We start from the raw sequence: 20,648 nt of genomic DNA on the forward strand, positions 1-20,648 counted from the left end.
GTTCCACATTTAGACAGGTTAGTAAAGGTTTGTCTTCAGACATGTCATCACCATTCTACGTAACGTCATCAATGAGCCTCTGGAGGAAGCAGTGATGGTATGGCCTGCCTTTTATTTATGTGTTTAGGTTTCCTTGGGTTAGTGATGCCATTTCCTGTGGTGACATCATTTCCGGTTCTTTTTCTCAGGGGATGGTAAATGGGATCCAAGTCAATGTGTTTGTTGATAGAGTGCTGGTTGCAATGCCATGCTTCTACGAATTTTGGTGCATGTCTCTGTTTGGCTTGTCCCAGGATTGATGTGTTGTCCCAGTCGAAGTGGAGTTCTTCCTCTTCTGTATGTGAGGATACTAGTCAGAGTGGGTTATATTGTTTTGTCACTAGTAGATGTTCATGTATCCTGGTGGCTAGCTTTCTGCCTGTTTGCCCAATGTAGTGTTTGTTACAGTCCTTGCAAGGTATTTTGTAAATGACATTAGTTTTGGTTGTTGTCTGAACAGGGTCTTCAAAGTTCATGAGCTGCTGTTTTAGTGTGTTGGTGGGTTTGTGGGCTACCATGATACCGACGGGTCTGAGTAGTCTGCCATTCATTTCTGAGATGTAGGTGAGAGTGGCTAGGGTTTTCGGACGCATTTTGTCTGCTTGTTTGGGTTTGTTGTTGAGAAATTGGCGGACTGTGTTCATTGGGTACCCGTTCTTTTTGAACACACTGTATAGGTGATTTTCCTCTGCTCTTTGTAGTTCCTCTGTGCTGCAGTGTGTGGTGGCTCGTTGAAATAATGTTCTGATGCAACTTCGTTTGTGGATGTTGGGATGATTGCCTCTGTAGTTCAATATTTGGTCCGTATGTGTTGTTTCACTGTAGACATTAGTTTGAAGTTCCCCATTGGCTGTTCGCTCAACTGTGACATCTAGGAATGGTAGTTTTTGTTGTTTTCCTCCTCTTTTAGTGAATTTTATGCCAGTAAGGGTATTAGGTTGGATCCCACACAGTAGAGAAATAGGCCATTTGGCCCAACAAGTCCACATCAACCCTCCAAACAGTAACCCACCCAGATCCATTCCCCTGCCCTATAATTACCGGTGACCAATGTACCTATCACTATGGGCAATTTAGCATGGCCAATTCACCTAACCTGCACATCTTTGGACTGTGGGAGGAAACCAGAGCACCCGGAGGAAACCCACACAGATACGGGAAGAATGTGCAAACTCCACACAGTTGCCTGAGATAGGAATCAAACCAGAGTCCCTGGCATTGTGAGGCAGCAGTGCTAACCACTCAGCCATTCTGCTGCCCGATTATTGATGGTCTTGAAGGTTTCCTCTAATTTGTTTCGCTTAGTGTTGAGAAAGGTGTCATCCACATAGTTGACCCAAAGTTTGGGTTGGATGGTTGGCAGAGCTGTTTGTTCGAGTCTCTGCATTACAGAACCCTGATATCGGAGATCCCATTGGTGTTCTGTTGGTTTGTCTGTAGGCTTTGTTGTTGGAGGTGAAATGGGTGGTAAGACCATTTCTTAATGATACTGTCCGTGCTGATGAAGTTGGTGGTATTTAGTGTATGTATCTTTGGTTCTTCTAATAGTGTAGTCAGTGTTTCCTTGGCCAGGTTGATGTTGATGGATGTGAACAGGGCTGTTACGTCAAAGGAGACCATTACTTCATCATCTTCTATCTTGTTGTCTTTGGTCTTCAAGAATTCTTGGGTGGAGTGGATGGAGTGGCGTGAGTCTTCTACAAAGTGTTTTAGTCTTTGGTGTAGCTCCTTGGCCAGTCTGTAAGTTGGTGTTCCAGGTAGCAAGACTGTGGGTTTGGGGGTGGAGGGGGAGGGTCTCCTGGTTTGTGAATTTTGGGTAATCCATAGAAGCGTGGTATGTTGGATCTGTCTGGTTTCATTTTTTGGAAGCCGGTCTTATTTATTTTTTCAGATATCTGAAGTTTTTTGAGTAGGGCTGTGATTCGGTTCTCTAGTTGTGAGGTCAGGTCTATCACCACTTGTTGGTATCTGCAAGTAATGCGTTCACTTTCTCAATGCAGTCTCTGATTTAAAATGACTGTCAAGCATCCTTTGACTGCATGAAGGATAACAGTGCTTTTATTTTTTTTTCGTCTTTCTATTGCTTTCCTTTCTTGTGTTTTGAATGTGGTTTTTTCCTTTTTCCTGCTTAACGTTGGTGTGACTGCCTGCCTGATGGTTTGCTGAGTTTCCTCTGTGAGTTGGTTGTCTTTCAGTGTTGTTTTTAATGCTGCTAAGAGATCTTTCTTGTCCACATCATGGAACTTACAATTTAATCCTCTTACTAAGGCAGCTTTTTCATTGTTGGTTAAGAGTCTGTCACATAAGTTTTTTATCCTTGCTTCTGTATTGTCTGTGTTGTTTAAGTTTGTCTAGTTTGTTCTGCAGGTCTAGTTTTTTAATTTTCTGTGTTTGTCACTGCCTAATGTCTATGGCTTGTTGTACTGTGTCTATCCATTCGTGGTCTGTTGCATTCCTGAGTAAAAATCTTTTTTGGCATGAAATTTTCTGGTTGTATTTATGGAGTCTGTTGTGGCCGTCATTGATAATTTTTTTTAAGTATTCTGCGGTCGTTTTGTTCTGCTATTCTTTTGGCTAGTGTGGTGTTAAGGGGATGTTTGTATTTAAGACATTTAGGTAGTACCTGTTTCCTTGGGCATTCGTGCAAGAAGTACAGCTGTTCGCGGATGGCGCTCTGTCGGATGACATTTGTTTCCCGTTTTCAGGCCAGTTTTAGCAGATTGCGTCCATAGGTGTTAGCGAGTTTTGAGAAGATTTGTGGCTTAGGTTGAGGTTCTGGATGTAGGTTTGCTCACTGGGCTGGAAGGTTCATTTTCAGACTAATGTCATTTACAAAATACCTTGCAAGGACTGTAACAAACAGGCAAAACACCAGCCACTAAGATACATGAACATCAACTAGCCACAAAAAGACATGACCCACTCTGACTAGTATCCTTACATACAGATGAGGAAGGACACCACTTCGACTGGGTCAACACATCCATCCTAGGACAAACCAAGCAGAGACGCACACGAAAATTCCTAGAAGCATGGCATTCTAACCAGAACTCTATCAACAAACACATTGACTTGGATCCCATTCCACCACCAGGAAATGGCATCACCACAGGAAATGACTTCACTAACCCAAGAAAACCTAAACACACAAACAGAAAGCAGGCCTCACCACCAGTGCTTCATCTGGTGGCTCACTGATGATGTTACCTAGTATGGTGACGAAACATCTGAAAACAAACCTTCCCACTCACCAAGCAAACTTGAGCTATTAATCGCCTCAAAACCCACTGGTTAGTAAATTTAGATCACATAGGATTCAGGGAGAGTTTGTCAACTGGATACAACAATTGATTTGATGGTAGGAGACACAGGATGATGGTGGAGGGTTGTTTTTTGGACTGGAAGTCTGTGATCAGCAATGTTCCATATAGATTGGTGCTGGGTCCACTGCTGTTTGTCATTAACATAAACATTTTGGAAGAGAATTTAGGAAGTATGATTAGTACGTTTGCAGATGACACCAAAGTTGGTGCTACAATGGACAGTGAAGAAGGGTACTAAAGATTACAAAGAGATCTTCTTCATTTGGGCCAATGGGCTGAGCAGTGGCAGATGGTGTTTAATTTAGTTAAATGCAAGGTAAGACAAATGCGGTCAGGATTTATACAGTTAATGATAGGATCGGAAGTGTTTTGGAACAAAAAGACCTTTGGAGTTCAGGTACATAGTTATTTGAAGGTTGTGTCACAGGTAGACTGAGTGGTTAAGAAGGCATTTGGCATGCTTACTTTTATTGCTCAAAACATTCACTCTGGGAGTTGAGATATCATGTTGCAGTCATACAGAACTTTGGTGAAGCCTGTTTTGGAGTACTGTGTACTATTTTCGTCACCCTGCTATGGGAAAGATATTAAATTGAAGAGGATACAGAAAAGATTTCCCAGGATGCTATTGGGAATGGAGGGTATGAGTTTTAAGGATAGGCTGGGACATTTTCCCCGGAGCGTATGAGGTGTATAAAATCACGAGGGATATAATTAAGGTGAATGGCAAAGTTCTTTTCCCTAGGGTGGGGGAGTTCAAAACCAGAGGTGTTTAAGGTGAGAGGAGAAAGTCTTAAAAGGGAACTGAGGGGTAACTTCTTCACATACAGGGTGGTTCATACATGGAATGAACTTCCAGAGGAAGTGGTAGATGCAGGTACAGTTACAAAATCTTAGAAGACATTTGGACAAGTACATGAATAGGAAGAATTTAGAGAGATTTGGGCCCAAACGCAGGCACATGGGACTAGTTTATTTAGGGAAACTTAATTGGCAAGGATAAGTTGGACCGAAGGTTTCCATGCTGCCTGACTCTGTGTTGGCCAATCTTTCCAGTCAACAAACAAATTGGCACAGGTGTATATTGTCTAAAGTGGTTTTATGCCACAATTGTCTTCGGTGCTGCAGCTTTTCTGACGCTAACCTGAATCTGAGAGTGGAGTTTATAGTAGAAGCTAATGACGTTCTCCAGAGAAGGACATTAGGGAAGTAGGAGATGTGGATGTGACAGAATGCGAAGTACTCAGCTCAGAACAGTTTTTACTGAGGACCAAAACTGATTTCTGCTGATTGCAGATGGAGTAAGGACAAGGGCAAACTTATGCAAGTGTATTCCGATAATTACACTTATGTTAGAAATGATAATCAGCATTGTGTTAATTGGGACTAATTTTCCTTTTCAGGTTTTAGGATTAAATATTAGTTTCTTTTATGCTGCATTTTAAATAAAAATGGTACCTGTATCTGTGTGTTCCAGATCTGATTGATATTGTCAAAGATCCCATTCCTCCTCATGAATACAAAACAGAAGAGGATCCTAAATTGTACAAGTCTTTCAAGACAGGAAGAGGGCCTCTATCTGATAACTGGATACATGAGTGCAAGAATAAGCCTGGAAAAATGCCAATTATGTGTGCGTACAAACTCTGTAAAGTAGAGTTTCGATACTGGGGAATGCAGTCCAAAATCGAAAGATTCATCCATGATGTGGGTAAGTATGATGTGGGTAAATTTGCAACTTACGCACTTACCAAGAAAAGGTATTTTATGTGTCTTTCCATTAAATGCTATCATGAAATTCATTAAATAAAATTAGTGTCTAGTGTTTTCAAGTCTTGCAATGAAAGGTGATAAAATGAGAATTATTTGTACTGGTTACCAATTTGGTAGATATCAGTAAAAATCACTTATGAAAAATTTATCACATCAATGTAGACCATTGAAAGAGAGGCCTCAAGGTTAAACTTTGCATTTTAACATTTTGGATGACATGTTACCTTAACATGCTACCCATGGGAATACAGTATATAATTTAATGGCAAAACTGTATGTTGCATATAAATAGCTTCTGCATTCCACTCTTAGAAATGAACACAACTAGTTTAATTTGGGAAACTTGATTGGCAAGGCCAAGTCGGACCTTCAATTCACACAAAATAAATATGCAAGTGCACAGTTATGATCTGATTGAAATCACTGGCCCATTGTATTCCTTCACTGTCTCCTTCTGTTCTTTCACAGGACTGTGGTTAATTTATAGCCAGAGGTTGCTTCAAACATTATAAAGGCACAACACTGTGCGGGTGGAAATCTGAATCAAACACACAGAGGATGCTGGAGAAACTCAGCAGGGCTGTGGAGAAAAGATACAGCTGCTTTGAGTCTGCTGTGACACCTCTTCAGAACATTAGGAATCCAGATATTTTCATGCAATTGTTAGTTTGCTATGTAAATCTAAACTGGCAAAAGCAGATTATTTTGAGTAATTGTATGTGACTTGTATGCAGTGTGAAATATTCAAGTTTTGAATTTGGGAATATGTTCTCCTGATTGGAGCTCTAACACACCAGCTTGAGCTGGAGATTCGGATTCTTTGCGGTGAAGAGAAGCCAAAGGTCTATTTAACTTTAGCTATTAGTAAAATTTGAAGTTCAAGTTTGTGGCATTCCCCCAATGAATTCCCAGCAATTGGATCAATCATTCACCAGCAAATCTCTAGCGAAATCTCGTGTTCTTATAGAGTGCTAGAGATGTACAGCAAGGAAACAGACCTTTCAGTCCAACTTGTCCATGCCGATCAGAGATCCCAACCTAATCTAGTCCCACCTGCCAGCACCTGGCCCATATCCCTTCAAACCCTTCCGATTCATATACCCATCCTGATGCCTTTTAAATGTTGCAATTGTACCGGCCTCCACCACTTCCTCTGGCAGCTCATTCCACACACGTACCATCCTCTGAGTGAAAAAGTTGCCCCTTAGGTCTCTTTTATGTCTTTCCTCTCTCACCCTAAACTTATGCGCTCTAGTTCTGGACTCCCCTACACCAGGGAAAAGACTTTATCTATTTATCCTATCCATGCCCCTCATAATTTCGTAAACCTCTATAAGATCACCCCTCAGCCTCCGACGCTCCAGGGAAAACAGCTTTTTCTTCCCAATGTAGCTTGGTTGTGATGTTCAAACTCTTCCTGTCATCCTTCACGAGAGCTACTGTGGGAGTGGAATTCTGTGGAATGTGGACACATCCCCAATCTTACTGAACAGTTGAGGAACATGCAGAAACTTGAAGGATGATCTAATTTTTAAAATATTCATTCATGGGGTGTGGACTTCACCTCACTTGGCCAGCATTTATTGCCCACTCCTAATTGTCCAGAGGCAGCTGAGAGTTGTCATGAATCACATTTCAGCCAAACCAGGTAAAGATGACAGATCAACTTCCCTCAGGGGTATGAGTGAATCATAAGGTTTAAACAGCTATTGATGGTGGTTACATGATCTCCATTAGATTGGCATTTTATTCCAAACTATTTTCATTGAAATCAAATTTCATTATCTGCCATGGTGGGATTTCAAACCCTAAGAACATGAACTTGGGGTTCTGTATTACTACTGCAGTGACTTACCATTAAGTACTGCCTTCTTGAATTGATGTGTTTAAAACAATGAAAACACTTGTTAGGGTAAGTAGAGAGAAACTTTCCTGGAGTGTGGGAAGTCCATAATAAGCAGACAAAGAATTACAGCAAGGCCACCAGGAACAAAGCCAAAACCGTTTCTTCACATAATGGGTGGTGGAAGTCTGGAACTCTCTTGATCTTTCTTAGGCAGGGTTTTAAGGATTCCTGACGTTCGGAAGAGGAGTCACAGCAGACTCAAAGCAACTCTATCTTTTCTCCACAGCCCTGCTGAGTTCCTCCAGCATTCTCGGTGTTTGATTCAGATTTCCACCCTTGCAATGTTGTGCCTTTATAATTTTTGAAGCAACCTTTGGCTATAAATTAACCACAATCCTGTGAAAGAACACAAGGAGACAGTGAAGGGATACAATGGGTCAGTGATTTCAATCAGATCACAACCGTGCACTTCCATACTAATTTTGTGTGAATTGAAGGCAGGAGAGCAGAACACTTTACATTTCAGGAATCCAGTGTCAGTTTCATTCTAGAAGACGTAATGTAATTCGAGTTAAGACAACCCTCCTTCAATAATATACCCATCCCCAATTTCAGAAAAGCTGCTCCCACTGTGGTAGAGTGGCATTTGCCCCATTTCTAATACTATCTGTCATTGGACGCTTTTAAATAATATGGTATTTAGCAAATGAAATTAGTTTTATGCTTAGGCACAGAATTACTAGGAACAGATTGGAGCCAATCTAACTTGTGTACCATCAACGGAAAAGATAAGGACACCTTCATGTTTTCACTTTCACAGAATGTTCATGCACACGTAGAGTCAATAAATGGATTGTCACATCATCTTATCATTATTCATCGCAAGGTTTTATAAGGTGCCTGCAATCAGGTCATGATATTCACATGGAGGTACAAAGGTAATTGGAGACAACTCATGCCTGTGTAATTTATCCTAAGACCACCTATGATTTGTCACAACCTTACAATCTGTAAGCTAAAAGAACTGATAGAATGGTTAGTTAAATTGACCTCACATATAAACAAGCAATTTCTATTAATAATGAATTGATTTAAATAAAGCAAAGGCAAATGTTTGTGCTCTGAAGGCCAAGCATACATGAGACTAGTTTCACCTTTTCTGCAAATTCTTGGTCCCCGGAAGCCGTGTTGTGTTGTTGAGTATTTTGAAATCAAGGTATGGTGTGGATGAATGATGTGTAAATAGCGATAGGTTGTCTGTAATTGTAGTACTGTATTTGTCATTGATGTAGGTATTGTGGTGAGGCAACTTATAAAAGTTTTCACTATATTTTTCATGTAAAAGTACATATGACCATAAATTTCTATTCTTTGTTATCAATAACATAATGGGCTTGAGAACAAAAGAATAAATGAATCTTCACCTCTTCTGACCATATAATTTGCTGAAGTTTTTTGTTGGTATTTGGAATTGTTACTATCTATTGCATAACAATACATAAATGGAGAGAGCAGTTTTTGTTTGATTAGCCTCCTGCCTGTCACTTGTGGAAGATTATTGTATAAACCAAGTTACAGAGAAATCTAGGCATGTAGGGTTTCTGTTTGCCTGATGTGCAACTTTACACTTTCCACAAAAACCCAAAATGAGTTTGTCTTTCTCTTTTATCTAACAGAGTTTGCACATCAGGCTTTGCAACAATAGTGGGCTCACCATCATTAAAGGCATTTAAATGGTCATAGGATAAGCATATGGATGATATTGGAATAGTTAGATAGGCTTCACATTGGTTTCACAGGTTGGTGTAACATCAAGGGCCGAAGGGCCTGTACTGTTCTGTAATGTTCTGTATTCAATGAATTCCTCACGGTGGAACATATTCATAGAGTCATTTAGCACAGAAGCAGATCCTTTGGTTCAACCAGTCTATGCTGAACATAATCTCAAACTAAACTAGTCCCACCTGCCTGCTCCTGGCCCATATCCCTCCAAACCTTTCCTATTCAGGTACTTGTCTAAATGTCTTTTAAACACTGTAATTATGCACACATCCACCACTTCCTCGAGAGGGTGGTTTGCGTGTGGAATCGTGTTGTGAAACTTGAAAGGGTTCAGAAAAGATTTACAAGGATGTTGCCAGGGTTGGAGGATTTGAGCTGTAGGGAGAGGCGGAACAGGCTGGGGCTGTTTTCCATGAAGCGTTGGGGGCTGAGAAGTGACCTTGTAGAGGTTTATAAATTATGAGGGGCATGGATAGGGTAAGTAGACAAACTCTTTTCCCTGGAGTCGGGGAGTCCAGAACTAGAGGGCATAGGTTTAGGGTGAGAGGGGAAAGATATAAAAGAGACTTAAGGGGTAACATTTTCACACAGAGGGTGGTACATGTATGGAATGAGCTGCCAGAGGAAGTGGTGGAGGCTGGTACAATTGCATCATTTAAGAGGCATTTGGATGGGTATATGAATAGGAAGGGTTAGGAGGGATATGGGACAGGTGCTGGCAGGTGGGAGTAGATTGGGTTGGGATATCTGGTCGGCATGGACAGGTTGGACCGAAGGGTCTGTTTCCGTGCTGTACATCTCTATGACTCTATAAGTGGTGGATACGGCTACAATGTTTCAAAGACATTTAAAAGTACATGAAAAGGAATTGTTTAGAAGGATATGGACCAGGCACAAGCAGATGGAACAAATTTAGTTTGGGATTATGTTTAGCATAGACTGTTGGAATGAAGGGTCTGTTTCTGTGCTGTATGATCCTGTGACTCTGAGACAATAGCTGGGACTTCTCAGCATTCTGGAATTTAACAAGCTGTAATGTAACACCTTCACCAATGAAGGCCACTGGAGGCAATCTGCTGTATATCTGACCTAAACTAGCCATCCATTACTTAGAGATTCTGTGGAAATCATGTGGAGTAAATTTCTGCCTAATGATGTGCCTGTTTTCCATACGTTGGTATCCTGTGGGGAAGGTGGTGGCATAGTGTATTATGGGAAATGGGCGCAAGAGTAGGCCATACGGCCCCTTTGAGCCTGCTTCATCAGTCAGTATGATTGTGGCTGATCATCCAACTCAGTCTCTTGTTCCCACTTTCTCTCCACACAGTTTGGTCCCTTTAGTCCCTCTTAAAAATGTTTTGGATTTAACCACTTCCTGTGACAAAATTCAACAACTCACCACTCTCAGTGAAGAAAAGTTTCCTCAATTCTGTCCTAAATGGTCAACCCTGTATCCTTTAGACTGTGACCCTGCTTCTTGACTCCCCAGTCATCAGAAATATCCTTCCTGCATTTACTTGGTCTTGTCCTGTTAGGATTTAAAGGTTTCTATGAGCTCTCCCTTGCCTCATTTCCTCAGCTCCTGTGAATATAGTCCTGATGAACCCTGTCTGTCTTCACATGTCAGTACTGCCATCCTAGGAATCACTCTGGTAAACCTTTGCTGCACTGCCCCCAGAGCCAGAACATCCTTCCTAAGAAAAGGACACCAAAACTGCATGCAGTACTCCAGGCATAGTCACCCCAATACCCTATATAATTGCAGCAAGACATTCCTGATCTTGTATTTGAACTACATGCTTATGAAGGTCAATATGTCATTGGTCGTCTTCACCATCTGTTGCATGTGCGTGTGTTAATGACTTATGATTTTCTTGTCACAGTTAGAAAAACAGTAAAATATGTGAAAAGGTTTTTCACTGTCTCTATGATCCAGTGCCATATTGAATAGTTTTAAGAATAAAACAAAAGAAATGTATAGCTTAATGCAAGTCTATCAGTCCTGACCGAGCTCATGGTCAATAATGCCTGCGCAGCCATCTACGCCAGACCCAACCATCGTTGAAATCATGACATTTCAGGAGCCAACTTTGCCGTAGAGGACCAATTATCTCTGATCTTGCAACCACCTGAATACCAAAGGACCTTGCTTCTCCCCTGTACGTGAAATGAATGTAGTTAAGTGCCTTGGCTGTAAGCCCTTGCTTAATGGACAATGACCACCAGGAAATTAACGTATGTTTGTTTGTAGCGTCTTGTATTGTTTAATCAAAACTTTCCTTTGTGTTATAGCTTCAATTCCTTCAAACTCATTTAGATGCAAGTATCTGATTTGCTTAAAATTATTGGTGTATTGCAGGTTTAAGAAAGGTTATGCTGAGAGCTCACCGCCAAGCATGGTGTTGGCAGGATGAATGGTATGGCCTGACCATGGAGGATATCCGGCGACTAGAGCGTGAAACACAACTCATGCTGGCTCAGAAGATGGCCGAATTCATGACTCAGTTCAACTTAAACGACAGTGAAGCCGAGCAAACTGGTCCAATTCAGTCCTCCAATGAAAGAGATCTAGACATCAACAATTCCATAATCAAACCAGCACCTGAAAATGCCACTGTGAAGGAGTACAGTGGCTCGTTAACAGAAAAATCACTAACCAAACAGTGGTCGACATCATCCAAATCATCGCGTTCATCAAAAAGAGGAGGTAAGATCTGGGAGCTCATGCTTACAAATTTCTCAAGTCTTCCTTTCCATTAAAAATTCACTTTTTCCCTGCTTTATGACTTTCCATCTTATATGCAAGATAGTTAAGGTGAATTTTTATCTCTCAATCCAGCATTGTTTAACACATTGTAATGTATGGGAGCTTGCTGTGCACAAGTAGATTATCTTGTTCCCTATGTTACAATAGTGACTACACTTCTCATCACAAGGACTTCATTGACTATTCCAGGCAGACATGAATGGTTAGGAGAAAGTGAGGACTGCAGATGCTGGAGATCAGAGCTGAAAAATGTGTTGCTGGAAAAGCGCAGCAGCTCAGGCGGCATCCAAGGATCAGGAGAATCGACGTTTCGGTCATAAGCCCTTCTTCAGGACTCCTCTTTGGATGCTGCCTCACCTGCTGCGCTTTTCCAGCAACACATTTTTCAGACATGAATGGTTTCCTACAAGCACAAGTCTGCCTGTCTTTTTTTCTTAGTCACCTTGTTTTTATTTTATAACCTTTCTCCAATGCTGTCCCATCTCCTTCCATCTTAAAAGTATTGACTATTCACTGGAATAATGACATGACAGCTCCTTGAGCACCTCAGTGAAGTAGCATTCTTCGTGTGCGAGTTGCACAATGTTTAATCACATGGGGTATCACAGCCAAACCTCTCCTACTTCTATAAAACATCCTCATATAGGGCTCCATCAGAGATTATTGGATAGCTGCAGAGAATGAGACTTTGACCTTTTTTGTTCATGCCGCTCTGCCCCCCTTACCTCACTTTTTCTGGAGAGTTTTATTTGGATAGACTTTTATCTACCTGTCAAAATGAGTTTTAATATTTATTTAATTGTATAATTTCAAGCTTGAAATATGAATGGAACACTGAACAGGCAAAGACTACATAATCCATCTAGTGTAAACCCTCAAGTGGCTCAATCATCCAGTCCCAAGTGATATATCTCATTTTTATTTGGGGATGAGTTCACTGATTACAAACTAATTTATATTGATTCAGCTCCAGAAGCCAAACTTCAATCATTAAATTAGGTTCCCAACAATGACATTTATTTTCTTTTCACTTCACACCTTTTATTGTGCAAATACATTCATTTGCTAAACAAACATTCCACAAAGTGGGTTTCCATTGATCTTTTTGACCTGATTTTCTGATACATTACATCACTTCATCAGAGAAGCTTACCAGTTAGTGTCTTTCAGCTTATGCCTGCTTTTGTGGAGCTGAACACCTTGTTGTAGGGCCAGCTGGATGGGGCAGTTTGGAAATTTGAAAGGGCATTTAAATGGTTGTTGGATAGACGTATGGATGAAAATGGAATAGTGTAGGTTAGATGAGCTTCAGATTGGTTTCACAGGTCAGCGCAATATTAAGGGCCGAAGAGCCTGTACTGTGTTGTAATATTCTGTGTTCTAGGGACAGAAAAGCTGAATTTGCTGAGGCATGTGACATTGGATTATTGTGTCATACCCAGTGTGTAACTGAAAAAGCCGAAGTTTGGCCTTGAGAGGGCATTACAGGCATTGTCCAAATTATTTCAGGTCTTTGCTGTTGCATCAGTGAGAAGTACAAAATTCAGAATGATGGAATTTTTGTAAATACCTTTTTTCAATTATTCATTCATTTTCCAATTATGAGTTTTTTAATTGAATTAATTCAGCATACATTCTCAAATACTAATGATGCTGAGTGTTTACTTTTATTAGTTTGTCTGAAGTTCAGTGCTGTTATTCTCAATCCATTGGTAATGGTGCTCCATTTTCCTTCCCGTGTACTTCTCCTAAGGTAGTGTTTGTTTGGAATGACTGAACATGGAGCATTCCTGAATGGTCATCCACATATGTAGATTTATAGAATCCCTACAGTGCAGGAAGAGGCCACTCGACCCAGTGAGTCTACACCAACCCTCCGAAGACCAAGGAAAGAATGTATTTTTTTCTGAGCAAATAACAAGCAATAACTAATTCTCCTGACATCTTATGGACCCACAGCTTTTTCAGTTATTTGGAGCCTAACTTTCTCTGAGGCACTAGATACTAAAACCTTTCAAGAGTTGACTGATGTAGTTAAGGAGTATTACAACCCCAAACCTCCTCTGATTCTGAGAGGCCATTGATTTTACTTGGCAATTTGAAAACCAGGGGTTCCATATCGGGATTTTTGACAAGGCTAAGATGACTGGCAGAGACATGTGACTTTGGTTTAACCCTTCATGAGATGCTGAGAAACCATTTGATGTATGGAATTAATGATGTAACCATGCAAAAGCACCTACTAGCTGAAGCCCAACTGGATTCAGACAGGTGCTACAGGGTATTCTAATTGAAGTGGACACCCTCACCAGTCCAACTGAGCTTAGGGAACACCTGATGAAGGGCTTTTGCCTGAAACATTGATTTTCCTGCTCCTCGGATGCTGCCTGACCTGCTATGCTTTTCCAGTACCACACTAATCTCCAGCATCTGCAGTCCTCACTTTCACTTAGGGAACACCATTTGAAGATAACTGCATAGTCTCATTCAGGATATGTCCTCAACAGAGAGACTCTAGGTCAACCCACAGCAAATCCCCAAAGTAAAGCCAAGCCTCGACCAAACAGTTAACTTTGTTTTAGTATCCAGGCCAGCAAGACATTGCAATTGCTGCCAGTGTGCATATTCGAGACTGCAAATGAGTTCCACTGGACCTAAATTGAGTAAGAGAACTCTTAGGCGGGTATCCAGGACAGTGCACACCCTGGAAAGTCCACCTACATCTGGTTTGGAACAGTTACGTTCCTTAGTCGCATCCAAATCAGAACCAGTCATGTCACGTTCATTCATGTCACCAATGTGAATTTTGAAAGAAGTGCTTTTCTTGCAGAGGTCTCTTTAAAAGTGAGACATTACAGCAATTATATGTGTGTGTGTATGGGTATGAGAAAGAGAGAGAGAGAGAATTAGGACATAGACCATAGAACAATACAGCACAGAACAGGCCCTTTGGCCCTCGATGTTGTGCCGACCCATGAACTATTCTCAGCTCGTCCCTCTATACTATCTCATCATCATCCACGTGCTCATCCAAGGATTGTTTAAATTTCCCTAATGTGGCTGAGTTAACTACAGTGGCAGGTAGTGCATTCCACACCCTTACCACTCTCTGAGTAAAGAACCTGCCTCTGACATTTGTCTTAAATCTATCACCCCTCAATTTGTAGTTATGCCCCTAGTATAAGCTGACGTCATCATCCTAGGAAAAAGACTTTCACTGTCTACCCTATTTAATCTCTGATCATTTTGTATGTCTCTATCAAATCCCCTCTTAGCCTTCTTCTTTCCAATGAGAACCGACCCAAGTGTCTCAGCCTTTCCTCATAACACCTTCCCTCCAGACCAGACAACATCCTCGTAAATCTCCTCTGCACCTTTTCCAATGTTTCCACATCCATCCCGAAATATGGCGACCAGAACTGTATAATATTCCAAGTGTGGCCGCACTAACGTTTTGTACAGTTGCAGCATGATATTGCGACTCCGGAACTCAATCTCTCTACCAATGAAACCTAACACATTGTATGCCTTCTTAACAGCACTATCCACCTGGGTGGCAACTTTCAGAGATCTATGTACATGGACTCCAGGATTCCTTTGCATATCCACACTACCAAGAATCTTTCTATTGACCCAGTACTCTGCCTTCCTGTTATTCTTCCCAAAGTGCATCACCTCACATTTAGCTGCATTGAACTCCATTTGCCACCTCTCAGCCCAATTCTGCAATTTATCTAAATCCCCTGCAACCTGTAACATTCGTCTAAACTGTCCACTACTCCATCAACTTCAGTGTCGTTTGCAAATTTACTAATCCATCCACCTATGTCTGCGTCTAAGTCATTTATAAAAAATGACAAACAGCAGTGGTCCCAAAAACAGATCCTTGTGAAATACCACTAGTAACCGGATTCCAGGCTGAATGTTTTCCATCAACCACCACTCGCTGCCTTCTTTCAGAAAGCCAGTTTCTAATCCAAACAGCTAAATCACCCTCAATTCCATGCCTCTGAATTTTCTACATCAACCTACCATATGGAACCTTATTAAAGGCTTTACTGAAGTCCATGTACACCACGTCAACTGCCCTACCCTCATCCACATGCTTGGCCACCTTCTCAAAAAACTCATTGAGGTTTGTGACACACAACCTGCCCTTGATGAAACCATTTTGACTATCTGCAATCAAGTTGTTGCTTGCTAGATGATTATAAATCTCATCTCTTATGATCCTTTCCAAAACCTTTCCTACAAGAGAAGTAAGGCTCACTGGTCTATAATTACCTAGGTCATCTCTGCTGCCCTCCTTGAACAAGGGCACAACATTTGCAATCCTCCAGTTCTCTGGTACTAAACCTGTAGACAACGATGACTCAAATATCAAAGCCAAAGGCTCTGCTATCTTCTCCCTAGCTTGTCAGAGAATCCTCTGATAGATCCCATCTGGCCCGGGGGACCTGTCTACTTTCGCTCCTTCTAGAATTGATAACACCTGTTCGTAACTAACTTTGATCCTTTCTAGTCTAGTATTTCGTACCTCGTTCTTCTCCTCTCCAATATTCTCCTTTTCCTGAGTGAAAACCGATGAGAAATGTTCGTTTAGCATCTCTCTGATCTCTACAGGGTCCACCTTCAACTTCCCACTTCTGTCTTTGACTGGCCCTATTCCTATCTTAGTCATCCTTTTATTCCTCACATACCTATAGAAAGCTTTAGGGTTCTCCTTTATTCTATTTGCTAAAGACTGTTCGTGTCCTCTCTTTGCTCTTAACTCTCTCTTTAAATCCTTCCTAGCTGATCTGTAACTCTCCATCACCTCATCTGAACCATCTTGCCTCATAAACACATAAGCCTCCTTCTTCTGCTTAACAAGAGATGCAATTTCTGTAGTAAACCACGGTTCCCTTACCTTATCGCTTTCTCCCTGCCTGACAGGGACATACCTATTAAGGACACACAATATCTGTTCCTTAAACCACCTCCATATTTCCATTGTCTGCATCCCCGCATTTTACTACCCATTCTATGTGTCCTAATTCCTGCCTAATCACATTATAATTGCCCTTGCCCCATCGGTAACTCTTGACATGTGGCATGTACCTATCCCTTTCCATCGCTAAGCTAAACATAACTGAATTATGGTCACTCTCTCCAAAGTACTCACCTACAACTAAATCAAATACCTGGCCTGGTTCATTACCAAGCACCAGATCCAGAGTGGCCTCTCTTGTCCGCCCTTCGACATACTGTGTCAGGAAACACATTGGACAAAAACTGATCCATTTGATGTACTAGAATGCTAGCATCCCCAGTCAATGTTGGGGAAGTTAAAGTCCCCCATAATGACCACCCTATTCATTTCACTCCTGTCCAGAATAATTTTGCCAATCCACTCTTCCACCTCCCTGGAACTCTGCGGAGGCCTATAAAAAACTCCATGCAGTGTGACCTCTCCTCTCCTATTTCTAACCTCAGCCCACACTACCTCAGTAGACGTGTCCTCGTCAAAAGTTCTTTCAGCCACTGTTATACTATCCTTGACTAACAAGGCCACACTTCCCTTTCTTTTACGCCTTGCCTGTTCTGAATGAAATATCTATACCCTGGAACCTGCAACATCAATTCCTCACCCTGCTCTATCCATGTCTCCGAAATGGCCACAACATTGAAGTCCCGGGTACCTATTCATGCTGCAAGCTCACCTACCTTATTTTGGATATATCTGGCATTGAAATAGACACACTTCAAACTGGCTTGCTGTCTGCCAGCACATTCCTGTGAACTTGAAATCCTGTCCCTGTCCTCCCTGCTGTCATTCCCCTTTGCACTTCAACTACACTTCCAGTTCGCATCCCCCTGCTGAGCTAGATTAGCACCAGAAAGTTTCCCACCCAGGGATATTAGTACCCCTTTGGTTCAAGTGAGGACCATCCTGTTTGTAGAGGTCCCACCTTCCCCAGAAGGAGCCCCAATTATCCAAGTACCTGAAACCCTCCCTCCTGCACCATCCTTGCAGCCACGTGTTCAGCTGATATCTCTCCCTATTCTTTGCCTCGCTATCACATGGCATATCGTATGGCATGGGTAACAAACCAGAGATAGCAACTCTGTTTGTTCTAGCTCTCAGCGTCCACCCTAGCTCCCTGAAATCCTGCCTTATATCCCTATCCCTCTCTCTACCTATGTCGTTGGTACCTACATGGACCATGACTTGAGGCTGGTCACCCTTTCCCTTCAGGATCCCAAAGTTATGATCTGAGACATCACAGACACTGGGACATACGAGGCAACACACCAACCGTGAGTCTCGTTCATTCCCAACAAACTTTCTATCTGAGCCTCTAACTATTAGGTCCCCAAAGACTAACACTCTCCTCCTTTCTCTCCTACCTTTCTGTGCAACAGGTACAGGCTCTGTGCCAGAGACCTGGGCCCATGCAAGTTAGGCGTGGGAGTCAGCCCATAAAGCCTACTCCACTGTTTGCTGAGATCATGGCTGATTTGATTGTTTCCTGCCTATCCTGATATTCTTGCTAGTTAAGAATCTGTCTAACTCAGTCTTAAAAATGTTCAAAGTCAGCCTCCACTGTTCTCAGGGCAAGAGGTTTCCAGAGACTAATGCTCCTCTTCATGAAAAACGAATCTCCTCTTCCCTGTCTTAAATTAAAGACTCCTGTCTTTTTAAAAATTCTGTCCCCAGGTTCTAGACACTCTCATCAGGGAAAACAACCTCTCAGGTTCCCTACAGAGCTTCTGTGCTTCAGTAAGATCACCTTTCGTTTTTCACAACTCTAATGGATGTAGGTCCAATCTGTTCAACCTTTCCTTACTAGATAAACTCTTCATTCCAGGAATCAGTGGAGTGATCCCCCTCTGAACTGACTCTAATATGATTATGTCACTTAGGGAGACAAAGTATGTTTGTAATACTCCAGATGTGATCTCATCAATGCCCTGTACAACTATAACAAAACTTCCCCACTTTTCACATTCCACTTGCAATAAACAATGTTATTCCATTTGCCTTCCTAATCATTTTCCGCATCCGCATACAATGTTGTGTGATTCATCTGCTCGGGCACTTGGGTCATTCTATACTACATTTAGATAATATACTATCTTTCTGTCCTTTGTGCCAAAGTGGAAGACTGCACGTTTTCCCACATTTGCCAAATTTTTACTTACTCACTTAACCTACAGTATGTGTATACCTTTGAAACTCCCTATTGTCCTCTTCACGACTTATTCTTCTATCTTTGTGTCATCACCAAATTTAGTAACTGTACATTTAGTCCTTAGATCAAAATCATTTGTATTAATTATAAATAATTGAGGCCATAGCAGTCATCCCTGTGGCACTCCACTGGTTACACCTTGCCACCTCAAATTATCCATTTATGTATATTCCCTGCTTTCTGTTAGCTAACCAATTTCCTATCTGCTCCATACACTATGTGGCTTTATTTGGTGTGCGTGATGTGGAGGTGCTGGTGTTGGACTGGGTGGACAAAGTTAAAAATCACATAACACCAGATTAGACTTTGAAATAAGGGAGAAAGTGAAGACTGCAGATACTGGAGATCAGAGTCAAAAAGTGTGGTGCTGGAAAAGCACAGCTGCTCAGGCAGCATTCTAGCAGCAGGAGAGTCGGCATTTCGAGCATAGGCTCTTCTGAACTCTTTCTGGAGGCTTTGGATTTGCTGTAATGGTTGTCCTGTTGATGGCTGCTGGAGTATAACCTGATGTGTGATTTTTAACTTTATTTGGTGTGGTAGTAGTTGATGTAGCAAATTATCAAACACTTTTTGGCGCAGTATTCTGATGTTCCATTTACATTCATTTTGCATTTAAAAAACCTTAAATTTGGGCAAAACAATCTGCAGTAGATGTATTCTCTTTAGACAGCATTTTTTGTTTCAAAGGTTTTGTTTGTTGTTGTCATTCCCGGTGTTTGTTACATAACCGCCTTAACCAGGAGCTAGCATAAAACGAGGTATCAGGATATGAGCAATTCTGCTTCTAATCACAGAAAAGCAGGCCTTACGGAAATGTAAATATTTTCCTTCAAATTTTAATCTTTAATAATTGAAATATGCACTGTAAGCAACCTGTGTCACAACCTGTATAATCAAATTCAGTATATTCTGAAGATAAATGGATCCTTCACTCTGCATTGAGCTGTGATTGCCAATATCCCGGAATGATTTCAGTCAGCATGAGATACACCGATGCTGAAAGGCTCCAAGTAGATTTGTGATATTGACGCCATCTGTTACTTGCAATGTAGTTTATTTATAGAAACTATTAGAAATGTGGTGCTGACGTCTTTTTGCTGCGTGAATAAACTTTGTCACTCAAACTGGCTCCTTATGCCTTCTGAAATGGACAGGGCTGCTCAGTCAAGAACTGTAACAGTGAAGGAAAACCAAATCACTCCCTCCCCATCTCATTCTGGTCTGTATTGAATCCGTAATAAAACAAGCTTGTCATTTATTGGGAAAATTATCTGTACTAAAATAAACTTGCCATTTATTGGGAAAATTAAACTGCAACTTTTCATGCACGGTATACTTACCAATGTGTAATACTATTTTTACCACGACTTGGAGATGCCGGTGTTGGACTGGGGTGCACAAAGTTAAAAATCACACAACACCAGGTTATAGTCCAACAGGTTTAATTGGAAGCACACTAGCTTTCGGAGAGACGCTCCTTCATCAGGTGATAGTAGAGGGCTCGATCGTAACACAGAATTTATAGCAAAAATTTACGGTGTGATGTAACTGAAATTATATATTGAAACACTGATTGTCTGTTAAGCCTTTCATCTGTCGGAATACAGTGATAGACAGAGAACACAGGGGGCTAACACCTTCAACATATTGGATTAGTGGTGCTGAAAGAGCACAGCAGTTCAGGCAGCATCCAACGAGCAGCGAAATCGACGTTTCGGGCAAAAGCCCTTCATCAGGAAGGTTTTCAGCATCTGCAGTCACTGTTTTTACCTTCAACATATTGTCTAGCTATCACCATTGTTAACAGCTAACCCGAGAATGCAACTTTTTAAAAAAAAAAGGTTTTGTGATTTACACATGAAAGAAATGAAACTCAACACAGA

General features: G+C 41.4%; 1 protein-coding gene across 8 annotated transcripts in view; it reads left to right on the forward strand.

The window, feature by feature from the left end:
• The window catches only part of pitpnm2 (phosphatidylinositol transfer protein, membrane-associated 2), a 474,817-nt gene that overhangs the window by 335,816 nt on the left and 118,353 nt on the right, over positions 1–20,648 (forward strand). For all 8 annotated transcript variants that reach the window (XM_072587642.1, XM_072587647.1, XM_072587648.1 and 5 more), the window contains 2 exons: positions 4,840–5,073; positions 11,123–11,470. In XM_072587642.1, coding sequence (XP_072443743.1) covers positions 4,840–5,073; positions 11,123–11,470 — 582 coding nt within the window. The remainder of the gene's footprint in view (positions 1–4,839; positions 5,074–11,122; positions 11,471–20,648) is intronic.

This window comes from Chiloscyllium punctatum, chromosome 17 (genome assembly GCF_047496795.1).
Source record: "Chiloscyllium punctatum isolate Juve2018m chromosome 17, sChiPun1.3, whole genome shotgun sequence".
Classification (NCBI taxonomy): domain Eukaryota; kingdom Metazoa; phylum Chordata; class Chondrichthyes; order Orectolobiformes; family Hemiscylliidae; genus Chiloscyllium; species Chiloscyllium punctatum.